The sequence below is a fragment of the Dendrobates tinctorius genome, unplaced genomic scaffold (genome assembly GCF_039654945.1).
Source record: "Dendrobates tinctorius isolate UK_male_01 unplaced genomic scaffold, ASM3965494v1 ptg000351l, whole genome shotgun sequence".
Classification (NCBI taxonomy): Eukaryota; Metazoa; Chordata; class Amphibia; order Anura; family Dendrobatidae; genus Dendrobates; species Dendrobates tinctorius.
Window position 1 is genome coordinate 2924915 of NW_027362017.1, and position 12315 is coordinate 2937229.

General features: G+C 41.2%; 1 protein-coding gene across 1 annotated transcript in view; it reads left to right on the plus strand.

The window, feature by feature from the left end:
* Positions 1-3928: 3928 nt before the first annotated feature.
* Positions 3929-12315, plus strand: part of C3 (complement C3) — an 89253-nt gene continuing 80866 nt past the window's right edge. The window contains exons 1-3 of the mRNA XM_073562453.1: positions 3929-4085; positions 10658-10844; positions 10962-11124. Of these exons, the coding sequence (XP_073418554.1) occupies positions 4024-4085; positions 10658-10844; positions 10962-11124 (412 nt within the window). The 5' untranslated portion in view covers positions 3929-4023. The remainder of the gene's footprint in view (positions 4086-10657; positions 10845-10961; positions 11125-12315) is intronic.

Sequence of the window (12315 nt, forward strand, 5' to 3'; positions counted from 1 at the left end):
GATTCTGACCCCAGACTTCTATTAAAGGGATCATTGGTATGGAAGTTAGGACCATTCAACTCAGTGCTCTGGTTCTCACCCAGCTGACGGGATGATGTCTGATATTAGTGGGAGTAGTCCGGTGGCTCTGGCTGACGGGATAATGTGGAATATTAGTGGTAATAGTTCGGTAGCAATGGCTGCCGGGATGATGTGGGATATTAGGGGTAGTAGTCCGGTGACTCTGGCTGACGGGATGATGTGGGATATTAGGGGTAGTAGTCCGGTGACTCTGGCTGACGGGATGATGTGGGATATTAGGGGTAGTAGTCCGGTGACTCTGGCTGACGGGATGATGTGGGATATTAGAGGTAGTAGTCCGGTGGCTCTGGCTGACGGGATAATGTGGAATATTAGTGGTAATAGTTCGGTAGCAATGGCTGACGGGATGATGTGGGATATTAGGGGTAGTAGTCCGGTGACTCTGGCTGACGGGATGATGTGGGATATTAGGGGTAGTAGTCCGGTGACTCTGGCTGACGGGATGATGTGGGATATTAGAGGTAGTAGTCCGGTGGCTCTGGCTGACGGGATAATGTGGAATATTAGTGGTAATAGTTCGGTAGCAATGGCTGACGGGATGATGTGGGATATTAGGGGTAGTAGTCCGGTGACTCTGGCTGACGGGATGATGTGGGATATTAGGGGTAGTAGTCCGGTGACTCTGGCTGACGGGATGATGTGGGATATTAGAGGTAGTAGTCCGGTGGCTCTGGCTGACGGGATAATGTGGAATATTAGTGGTAATAGTTCGGTAGCAATGGCTGACGGGATGATGTGGGATATTAGGGGTAGTAGTCCGGTGGCTCTGGCTGACGGGATGATGTGGGATATTAGGGGTAGTAGTCCGGTGGCTCTGGCTGACGGGATGATGTGGGATATTAGGGGTGGTAGTCCGGTGACTCTGGCTGACGGGATGATGTGGGATATTAGAGGTAGTAGTCCGGTGGCTCTGGCTGATGGGATGATGTGGGATATTAGGGGTAGTAGTCCGGTGACTCTGGCTGATGGGATGATGTGGGATATTAGGGGTAGTAGTCCTGTGGCTCTGGCTGATGGGATGATGTGGGATATTAGGGGTAGTAGTCCGGTGGCTCTGGCTGATGGGATGATGTGGGATATTAGGGGTAGTAGTCCGGTGGCTCTGGCTGATGGGATGATGTGGGATATTAGGAGTAGTAGTCCGGTGGCTTTGACGGGATGATGTGGGATATTAGGGGTAGTAGTCCGGTGGCTCTGGCTGATGGGATGATGTGGGATATTAGGGGTAGTAGTCCGGTGGCTCTGGCTGACGGGATGATGTGGGATATTAGGGGTAGTAGTCCGGTGGCTTTGATGGGATGATGTGGGATATTGGGGTAGATGTCTGGTGGCTCTGGCTGACAGGATGATGTGGCATATTAGGGGTAGTAGTCCGGTGGCTCTGGCTGACGGGATGATGTGGGATATTAGGGGTAGTAGTCCGGTGGCTCTGGCTGACGGGATGATGTGGGATATTAGGGGTAGTAGTCCGGTGGCTCTGGCTGACGGGATGATGTGGGATATTAGGGGTAGTAGTCCGGTGGCTCTGGCTGACGGGATGATGTGGGATATTAGGGGTAGTAGTCCGGTGGCTCTGGCTGACGGGATGATGTGGGATATTAGGGGTAGTAGTCCGGTGGCTCTGGCTGATGGGATGATGTGGGATATTAGGGGTAGTAGTCCAGTAGCTCTGGATGACGGGATGATGTGGGATATTACGGGTAGTAGTCCGGTGGCTCTGGCTGACGGGATGATGAGGGATATTATAGTGAATGTGGCTATGTGGAGTGAACGGGGCTATACACTCAGCTTTATACTGTATAGATATATATATATATATATATATATATATATTGTATGTATATAGATATAATCATTATAATTTGTTATAACTAACCGTAGTTATTTACTATGCCTGGGCAGCGCCAGGCTCTTCAGCTAGTACTATAAATAGGGAAGCTGTGGAGACATCATACTTTGTATAATGAAGCTGTGAGCCCACTATACTGTGTATAGGGGAGCAGTATGTTAAGGGACTCGGGTGACATTATTAAATGTTAAGTGGACACTTAAGAAGCATTCTTAGGGCTCTCAAAGCAAGGGGCAATATATGGGCACTGTTTTCTAGAGCATTTGCACGGTGCATTAATATTTTCTGACAGTTTTATCATATAGAGGGCACAAAGGATGCATTGTTATTATGTCAGGGGCACAGTGGTGGGCATTATTATGTGGGCCATGAAGAGGAGCACTGTTATTGCGCCAAGCAGCAGATGCAAATAGGGACACGGCGGCAGCTGCTCAGTATTTGGGTATCAGCAGAGTGAGGAGTTCGTGCAAGTTGGGGACAGATGGGGATGGGATACAGGAAAAGTGAGAAGTAAAATGTGTCTTTGCTATAACATCTACAGACAAGTCATGTCTGTCTGGGCCAGATGGAAAAGACGAGAAAAGTGAAAACTCCATAAAGGAGTTACCAGGATAGCAGGTATGATTAATCTCTTACATCTTCAAGACTAATACTAGGAGGAAACCTACACATGGTGACCATATCACAAACTATAGCTACCATATGTGGAAACCAAAGCAAATTCCAAAGAAAGGAAAAGTGTAATAGGAAGCCATGTAGCCCTCCTTGTAAGATCATCTACCTTTTATTCCTACTGTATTTTCCTTCCATTATTTCTCTTGTGCCTAGTTATTCATTTTTCTAACGCTCCTTTTATTGGATATTTTGTTTTCTAGAACAAATATGTGAAAAACGAAATGGCCACTATTACAGCTCCCATGAAGGTTTTTACACAGCTTTTCCAAGATCTTATTTGGCATAGCTGCTGTTACATATGTGTTCCGGGCTTTGCTCCCCGTCTACAGTCCGCTGAACTGTGTTGTACTCCATGCCAGGCTTTTCAGCTAGCCCAGTGTTATTCCATCTAATAATCTACCTGGGCCTATATAAGGCCTACCAAGACACACAACTGGGCATAGACTTCTAACTGCTCCTGAGTCCTCTGTCCTTGGAGCTTTGAGGACCTCTGCTACCTGTTCTGGGTCTCCTATCCATGTGCAGTCTTCAGGACCTCTGCTACCTGTCTGAGGTATCCAGCAGCTCTGCTACCTGTTTCTTGCCTTCTGTCTGCCTGTGGTTTCTAGGACCTCTTTTACCTGTCTCTAGAATCTCTGTTACCTGTTCGCATCCTCTTGTCCGCCTACAATTTCCAGGACCTCTGATACCTTTGTGCAGTCTATAGGACCTCTGTAACCTGTTCCTGGTCACCTATGCAACTGAGGTCTCCAGGACCTCTTCCTTTTTCCTAGTCTCCTATCCACCTATGGTTTCTAGTACCTCTGCTACTTGTTTTCTGCGTGCCTCACTAGCCTTCTGTACTGACGCCTCTGGCCCGTGTCCCCACCCAGATGTTTGGCTTTGAGGATCCACCTCATCAGGAAAGCCTAACATCTGCCTAGTCACCCAGCAAAATAGAAGTGGGACCAACCAACTGCAGTTTTGAAATGACAGCCTTACTGTGTATGGTCACTCATCTTTCCCATAAATAGATAGGACTGACTTATGTATTAGTAGATGAAAAACTTGTAGGTTCTTTTAGAAACTATTGGGTCCTCTTTTCCACATAACAAACCAACCTTTGTACAAATGGATACTTGACATTTAGGACCCGCAGTACAGGTCTTCTCATAGGGCCCATCACTGTTCACTGTGAAGTTTCTCATTCTTTGTTTCGATTTCCCCAGGCTTGATGAAGTCTTGCAGATCATCCTGTGTGAAGGACACAACCTCTGTGTATTTTTCAGTATCTGCTGATTTTACTGGAAATTACAAAGTTTGCAAATCCCTCCAGCTCCTCCTTGTTACTGATTAGAGAGAGTGTTTGCTCTGTCCATACCAGAGATTATATAAAACTCCACCGGCCTGGAAAATCTGCATAGCATCCTGGATACACCATGGGGTGCAGACTTCTGTGTCTCACCCTCCTCGCCCTACTGGCCGGTTGCTTTGGACAACCGTAAGTAAGATGTATTGGCTAGCTGTTTTATGTTATACAGACTGAGGAGTCAGTAGATTGTAAGCTTTTTAGGCAAGGCCAGTGATGAACGGGCTCAATGCCAATTAACGATGGGATCTTTGCAGATTGAGGAAGCCAACAAAATCACCCAACAGTAAATAATCGTGTTCAGGGGGCATTGATTTGTAGCATTACATTGGAACTTTATGGCGATATTCTTTATGCGATTTACAACAGTATTATGGGGACATTTGATAATATTTCACTCTAATACAGTAGGGAGCCTGGACAATCAGAAAAAATAAGGCAATTTTTTTCTACTGTCGACTAAAAAAATTTGATGCCTCTGTGCTGGAGAAGCTTTCCAAAATTATTATGACTGTAATTATCATTGGATGCAGCAAATGTCTTCATATGAGACCTGAGGACTGGAGAGATAAATCACCTATAATTGTATTATTGTTTTACAATGGGTCCGGAAAAAACGTTGTCTGATTTTTTGATAAGGCATCGAGAAATAATAAAAAGTCAAGTTGGCAACCCTGATTAAGTGTCTGGTAATTAATAGTACTATGATGGTGACATGTAAGCTGAATTATTATTTCCAAATTTTTTTCAAAATTGTTATTTAAAAAAACATATGATAATTGTCATCTAAAGAAGGAAAGTATGGGAGGAGAATACTATTGGGTCTTCATGTTTAATCTGTATGTCAATATATCAAGTTTTAAATGGAGTCTCTAATCCAACACTTTTATTTCAGATTAATCCTGTAGCATTGTAAGGGATGAACCAATAATTGTCCTTTTAGTTTTCAAATCTGTTCCTCCATTGACAGCAAAAAATTATTACATTGAAATATGCAAATTAGAGTGCTCGATGCACCATAGGTGTGGCTAAACACCTGAATGCACCACACATTTTTATAGAAAGCTGCCTCCTCCTTCTATATCGATTGAAAGTGCTGGTTAGTCCAGAGCCAGCAATGTATGAAAATAAATCACTGTTTCTTTGTTGGCGAGAGCATACCCTCTCCTCTCTGCTGTCATCACTTGCCTCCTCTCTGCTGGTATTACCCATCGGAGAAGCAAGTATACACATCACTCTCTCCTCTCTGCTGATAGTAACCATCAGAGAAGCAAGTATACAAATCATTCTCTCCTCACTGCTGATATTACCCATCGGAGAATCAAGTATACACATCACTCTCTCCTCTCTGCTGATAGTAACCATCGGAGAAGCAAGTATACACATCACTCTCTCCTCACTGCTGATATTACCCATTGGAGAAGCAAGTATACACTTCACTCTCTCCTCTCTGCTGATAGTAACCATCGGAGAAGCAAGTATACACATCACTCTCTCCTCTCTGCTGATATTAACCATTGGAGAAGCAAGTATACAAATCACTCTCTCTTCTCTGCTGATATTACCCATTTGAGAAGCAAGTATACACATCACTCTCTCCTCACTGCTGAAATTACCCATCGGAGAATCAAGTATACACATCACTCTTTCCTCTTTGCTGATATTAACCATCGTAGAAGCAAGTATACACATCACTCTCTCCTCTCTGCTGATATTAATCATCGGAGAAGCAAGTATATACATCACTCTCTCCTCTTTGCTGATATTAACCATCGGAGAGCCAAGTATTCACATCACTCTCTCCTCCCTGCTGATATTAATCATCGGAGAACCAAGTATACACATCACTCTCTCTTCTCTGCTATTACCCATCGGAGAATCAAGTATACACATCACTCTCTTTTCTCTGCTGATATTACCCATCGTAGAAGCAAGTATACACATCATTCTCTCCTCTCTGCTGATATTACCCATCGGAGAAGCAAGTATACACATCGCTCTCTCCTCTCTGCTGATATTAACCATCGGAGAAGCAAGTATACACATTGCTCTCTCCTCTCTGCTGATATTAACGATCGGAGAAGCAAGTATATACGTCACTCTCTCCTCTTTGCTGATATTAACCATCAGAGAACCAAGTATACACATCACTCTCTCCTCTCTGCTGATATTAACCATCTGAGAATCAAGTATACACATCATTCTCTCTTCTCTGCTGATAATAACCATCGGAGAATCAAGTATACACATCACTCTCTCCTCTCTGCTGATATTACCCATCGGAGAAGCAAGTATACACATCACTCTCTCCTCTCTGCTGATATTAACCATTGGAGAAGCAAGTATACACATCACTCTCTTCTCTCTGCTGATATTACCCATCGGAGAATCAAGTATACACATCACTCTCTCCTCTCTGCTGATATTAACCATCGGAGAATCAAGTATACACATCATTCTCTCTTCTCTGATGATAATAACCATAGGAGAAGCAAGTATACACATCACTCTCTCCTCTCTGCTGATATTACCCATCGGAGAAGCAAGTATACACATCACTCTCTCCTCTCTGCTGATATTAACCATTGGAGAAGCAAGTATACACATCACTCTTTTCTCTCTGCTGATATTACCCATCGGAGAATCAAGTATACACATCACTCTCTTCTCTCTGCTGATATTACCCATCGGAGAATCAAGTATACACATCACTCTCTCCTCTCTGCTGATATTAACCATCGGAGAAGCAAGTATACACATCACTCGCTCCTCTCTGCTGACAATGCTGGCTACAGAGCTATATCTGAGGGATGTCAGCAGCGTGAGAAGTGCTTGCTCACTTCTATACTCTATGTCTATATAGTAAGTGATGTGAGCAGAAAGGATATAGCGACATTCAGTCCTGCAAAAGGTCAATGTACTCATGCAACAGGTTATCTTCAATCAACAAAACAGGAGGTGTCAGCATGCTAAATAAGCACAAAGGCTTTTAGCCATGTCAGAAGTGCACACAGCACTCTTGATCAAATATTGCAATACAGTTTTTTCAAGGGGGCAAGTAATGATTTTTATTGTTGCTCCATTCTTTACAAATAATTATGGGCTGCGTGGCTTTGAGATGGGAGCTCAAGTAGGATTCCACTCCACAGATATAATGAACAAAGAACTTGACGCTCCAATGTTGACGCAAGTGTTTTTGAAACGGTTTTTTCAGGGTGGCAATCAGTTGCATACACAAAATATGATGTTTCATCCATTTTCATCTTCATCGGAACAGATTGAAAGTGAGATAAAAGAATTAATTAGAAACTGTCACCAGTTCAATGATTGTTTTTGCTCTTGTTTTATTGTTGCTACTCCCCTGATTATTCTGTTTTCGCTTTTTTATTTAGTGCTCATTCTTATGGTATTTTAAAATGGGACATGGCTCACAAGTTTCTCAGGGGGGCATGTCTTCAGGGCATTCTATATTATTGTCCTTTGCAGCCTCTTGGTATACACCATAAAATTAGCAGTAAGTGAAAAGGCGTGTATGTCTGAAAGCATAAGGCAATTTTTTTAAAAAAATCAAAGACCGCAATAGCCAGGGGAGCAAGAAGAATAAAATAAGATCAAAAACTGATTATTTTTTACCTGGTCTTTTTTAAAGTCAATACAGCCTGTATCTGATTTATTGTACGGGTTGCTGGGGTCATTTTAATACTACACAACATTGCTGAATTGTATAGTGCGTTCTAGGCATACTTACTGTTCAGAATTTCAAGAGCAAAAAGATTTAGGAAAATGGTATATATAGTGAAGAGTCAAGAATCACTTTAAAAAAAAAATCAGCCATACAATATACAGGGACAATATACAATATACATGGACATGCAAAAGTTTGGGCACCCCTGGTCAAAATTACTGTTATTTTGAACAGTTAACCCACTCATGACCTTGGGATTTTCCATTATTGCTTTTCCATTTTTGCTCCCCTTCTTCCCAGAGCCATATCTTTTTTATTTTTCATTCAATATGGCAATGTGAAGGCTTGTTTTTTTTTTTTCTTGTGGGACGAGTTGTACTTTTGAAAAACACTACGGGTTTTACCATGTCGTGTACTGGGAAATGGGGGAAAAAAATCAAAGTGCGGTGAAATTGCAAAAAAAAGTGCAATTCCACAATAGTCTTTTGATTTTTTTTTTTTTGCTAAAACTGACCTGAAATTATGATTCTCCAGGCAATTATGGGTTTGCAGATACCAAACATGTACAAATTATTTTTTATTTAAAAGGTGTAAAAAAATTTCAAACTGTGTAAAAAGAAAAAGAAAAGAAAAATGGCGCCATTTTCAGTGACCCATAGCATCTCCATTTTTTAGAATATGGGGCTGGGTGAGGCTTCTTTCTTGTGTGCCAAGCAGACATTTTTATTGATTCCATTTTGGGGCAGATACGATGTTTTGATCTCCTGTTATCGCATTGTAATGTTATGTTGCCATGACCCAAAAAAACTAATTCTACGTTTGATTTTTTTCTTGTTACACCCTTTACCAATCGGATGAATTATAATTTTTTTCATAGATCGGGCGATTCTGAACACAGCAATAGAACATATGTGTTTTTTTGTAATTATTTTTGTTTTATTTTGATTGGGCCAAAAGGCGGGTGGTTTGAACTTTTATATTTTGATAATATTTTTCAAAACCTTTTGTCTTTACCTTTTACTGGCTTCAATAGTCTTCTTAGGAGACCTGAAGCTGCGATTAGGCAATCGTTTGTGGTATACATAGCAGTGTTTCAGCACAAATACTCATCTGCTATGAACTGTAAAAGGCCTAAAGTTAAAGACTCACTTCCTTTGTATTTTAGGTAAAATGTATATATTTTCATGGTTTACATTTTAAAAATTACAAAAAGGAAAATTGGCCACTGCAAAAGTTTGTGCACCCTGCATAGTTATCACTTAGTAGCACCCCCTTTTGAAAATATCACAGCTTGTAAACACTTTTTGTAGCCAGACAAGTCTTTCAATTCTTGTTTGAAGGATTTTCATCCATTCTTCCTTGGAAAACTTCCAGTTCTGTGAGATTCCTGGGTCGTCTTCCATCCTCTGCTATTTTGTGGTCTAGTCACAGATTTGCAATGATGTTCAGATCAGGGGACTGTGAGGGCCATTGTAAAACCTTCAGCTTGCGCCTTTTGAGGTCATCTACAGGTGGTGTTATGTTTGCATCAAGAATTTGTTGAAATTTCTTTGAATCCATTCTTCCCTCCACCCATGAAATGTTCCCTGGGCCATTGGCTGCAACACAATCCGAAAGTGTTATTGATCCACCCCCCATGCTGAATGGTTGGCGAGATGTTCTTTTCCTGAATTTCTATTCCCTCTTTTTTCCACACATATCTTTGATCATTGTGGTCAAAATGCATCAGGCTTGTTTAGATGTTCTTTTGCATACTTCTGATGCTGAATTTTATGGTGAGGATGCAGGAGAGGTTTTCATCTGTTGACTCTTCCATGAAGGTCATATTTATAAAGGTGTCTCTGAACAGTAGAACAATGTACCGCAACTCCATAATCTGTTAAATCTTTCTGAAGGTCTTCTGCAGTCTAGTGGGGGTTCTGATTTGCCTCTCTAGCAATACTACGAGCAGTTCTCACTGAAATTTTCCTTGGTCTTGCACAGCTCGTCTTCACTTCCTGTTAAGTGCCATTTTTTAATTACATATCGAACTGAGGAAAGGACAACTTGAAATCACTTTGCTATCTTCTTATAACCTTCTCCTGCTCTGTGAGCCTTCACCATTTTCATTTCCAGAGTGTTGGGCAGCAGCTTAGAAGATCCCATGGCTGCTGTTTCTTGGCACAAGGTTAAAGGAGGCTGGGTTTTTATAAAGCTAGGGAATTTGCATCACCTGGTCTTTCCTAACTATGATAGTGAAGAAGCCATAACCCTAACAGGCTAATTAAAGTCTGAAACTTTGATCAAAGCAACCTGAGCACACAAATCCCCAAGGATGCCCAAAGTTTTTCACTGTCCCATTTTCTTTTTTGAAATTTTTAATGTGAAAAAAAAACTATGTTTTTGACTAAAATACAAAGGAAATGTGTCATCTTTAACTTTAATCTTTTTAGAGATCATTTCATCTTCAACTTGCTTAACTGTTCACAGTAACATAAATATTAACTAGGGGTGCACAAACTTTTACATACCACTGTAGATCCGAGCTAGACCTACGATTGTTTCAACATGTCATTAAGTATTCGTGCCAATTTGATATAGAATAAGTTAAGGGGCACATGCTCTTTGCGTCTCCACCCCAATGGTGGAGACTGAGGTCATGGTGTCCATGGCGGTATTTATTAAGGCTATATCATATGTAATATATAGTTTGATTGAGTAGGAATTAAATGGCATTTTGATGTAGGAAATCTGTGGCAGCATTATGGCGGCACAGCATGGCACTACTATATGTTTTATCTATAGAGTGTTATTTCGGTTCTGTTCCTGCATGGTTATGCAATTCAGCATTGAATGCTTCAGTTTTTAGGCACTGTGTAGAATAGCAAATATGGACGTATTATGGCAGTGTCAGCCTCTATTTCCCTTCTTCCAAAGTAGGAAACAATAAAAAAATTAGCTCCCAAAAGTTCTATCTACTGTTTAATGTCTGTTCTGAACATTTTGACTGGTGATGTCTTTATTTTTGTACCTACGACAGATGCACTCTCATTACACCTAACGTGCTACGACTGGAAAGTGAAGAAATCATCGTCGTAGATGGACACAACAAAGCTTTCGAGGCTGAAGTTGAGATTCAAGATTTTCCTAAGAGAGTTTCAAGTTTAGCAAAGCAGAAAGTGTCTCTGAATAATGGCAACAAATTCCTGGGCACAGCTACAGTCAAGGTAAAATTATGGCATGAGACATCCGGTACTAATACAGTACTCGTATACATTTCATATTGATCCTTCATCAGGTTCTTTATAGAACTTTTGTTATTTTCTTCTTTCGTTTCTTGACAGATTCCATCTAAAGATGTAGCTAAAGACCCAAAAATTAAACAATATGTCTATGTGACTGTGAAGTCTCCGGTGTGCAATATGGAAAAAGTTGTTCTGCTCGGCTATCAGAGCGGATATATCGTCCTCCAAACTGATAAAACAATCTACACGCCCTCGTCTACAGGTAAAAACACTGGATTTTTTTAGATCATGGTAGTGCAGATACCATTCAGTTCTCGATACTGCTCACTGTAGATGAGGCAGTGTGTGTGATCGACGGGCTATTTGGCATATTTGGCAATGAAAAATTATTTTTTAAGTCTTGCAGGAAAGGGACATGGCTTATCTAAAAGGGGCTAAGCATTAATATGCAATAACATGTTCCAAGAAAATGTCAAAATTCTGGAGCATGACTAAATCTGGAAGAAGGAAATAGAGCGCACAATAGAGTGTTACTCTATGAAGGGAGATTAGGCGAGTGCTGGTTACACTCATCTGGTGGAGTTGTGACAGGCAAAACTACTAGGTAGGCATGAAGAAAAACAGCTTCTGCTGCTCCATGCAGGTGGATAAATCCTCCCGGAGATATTGGATCCATTTAGATGAACACGTAGGTAGTTTGTGCGTCTGGAGTAAATCAATTCTTCAGAAATGATGAGAATAAGATTCTTTTAATTCAAAATGCATTTCCTTGCTTTTTTTCACTCACTTGATAAAGACTATGTCTATGCCGAACAAACACCTCAAGAACACCATTCTCACTGTGAAACATGGTGGTGGCAGCATCATGCTGAGGCAATGTTTTTCGGCAGCAGGGACAGGGAAAATGGTATGAGTTGAGGGGAAGATAAATGGTGTGAAATACAGGGATATTCTTTAGCAAAACCTGTTTCAGTCTGTCAGTCATTTGAGACACCTTCCAACAAAACAATGACCCAAAGCATATATTGCTAAAGCAACACTTGAGTGGTTTAAGGGGAAACGATTAAATGTTTTGGGGTGACCTAGCCACAGGCCAGGCCTTAATCCAAGACTCTCACCTTAATCAAAGAAAATGAGAATCTTCAAGAATCTGTGATCAGACTTGAAGATTGCTGTTCACTAGAGGAAACCATCTAGCTTGAAGGAGCTGGAGCAGTTTTCGCTTGAGGAATAGACAAAAATCCCATTGGCAAAATGTGGAGAGTTCATAGCCTTATCCAAAGTGACTTGCAGTTGTTTAGGCCACAAAATGAGGCTCTACAAAGTACTGACTTTAGGGGGGTGAATAGTTATGCCACAACAGTTTTCAGTTATTTTGTTCTATTTGTTGTTTGCTTCACAATAAAAAGAAAATCAAATGTTCACAGTTGTAGCTATACTCTTTACATGAACT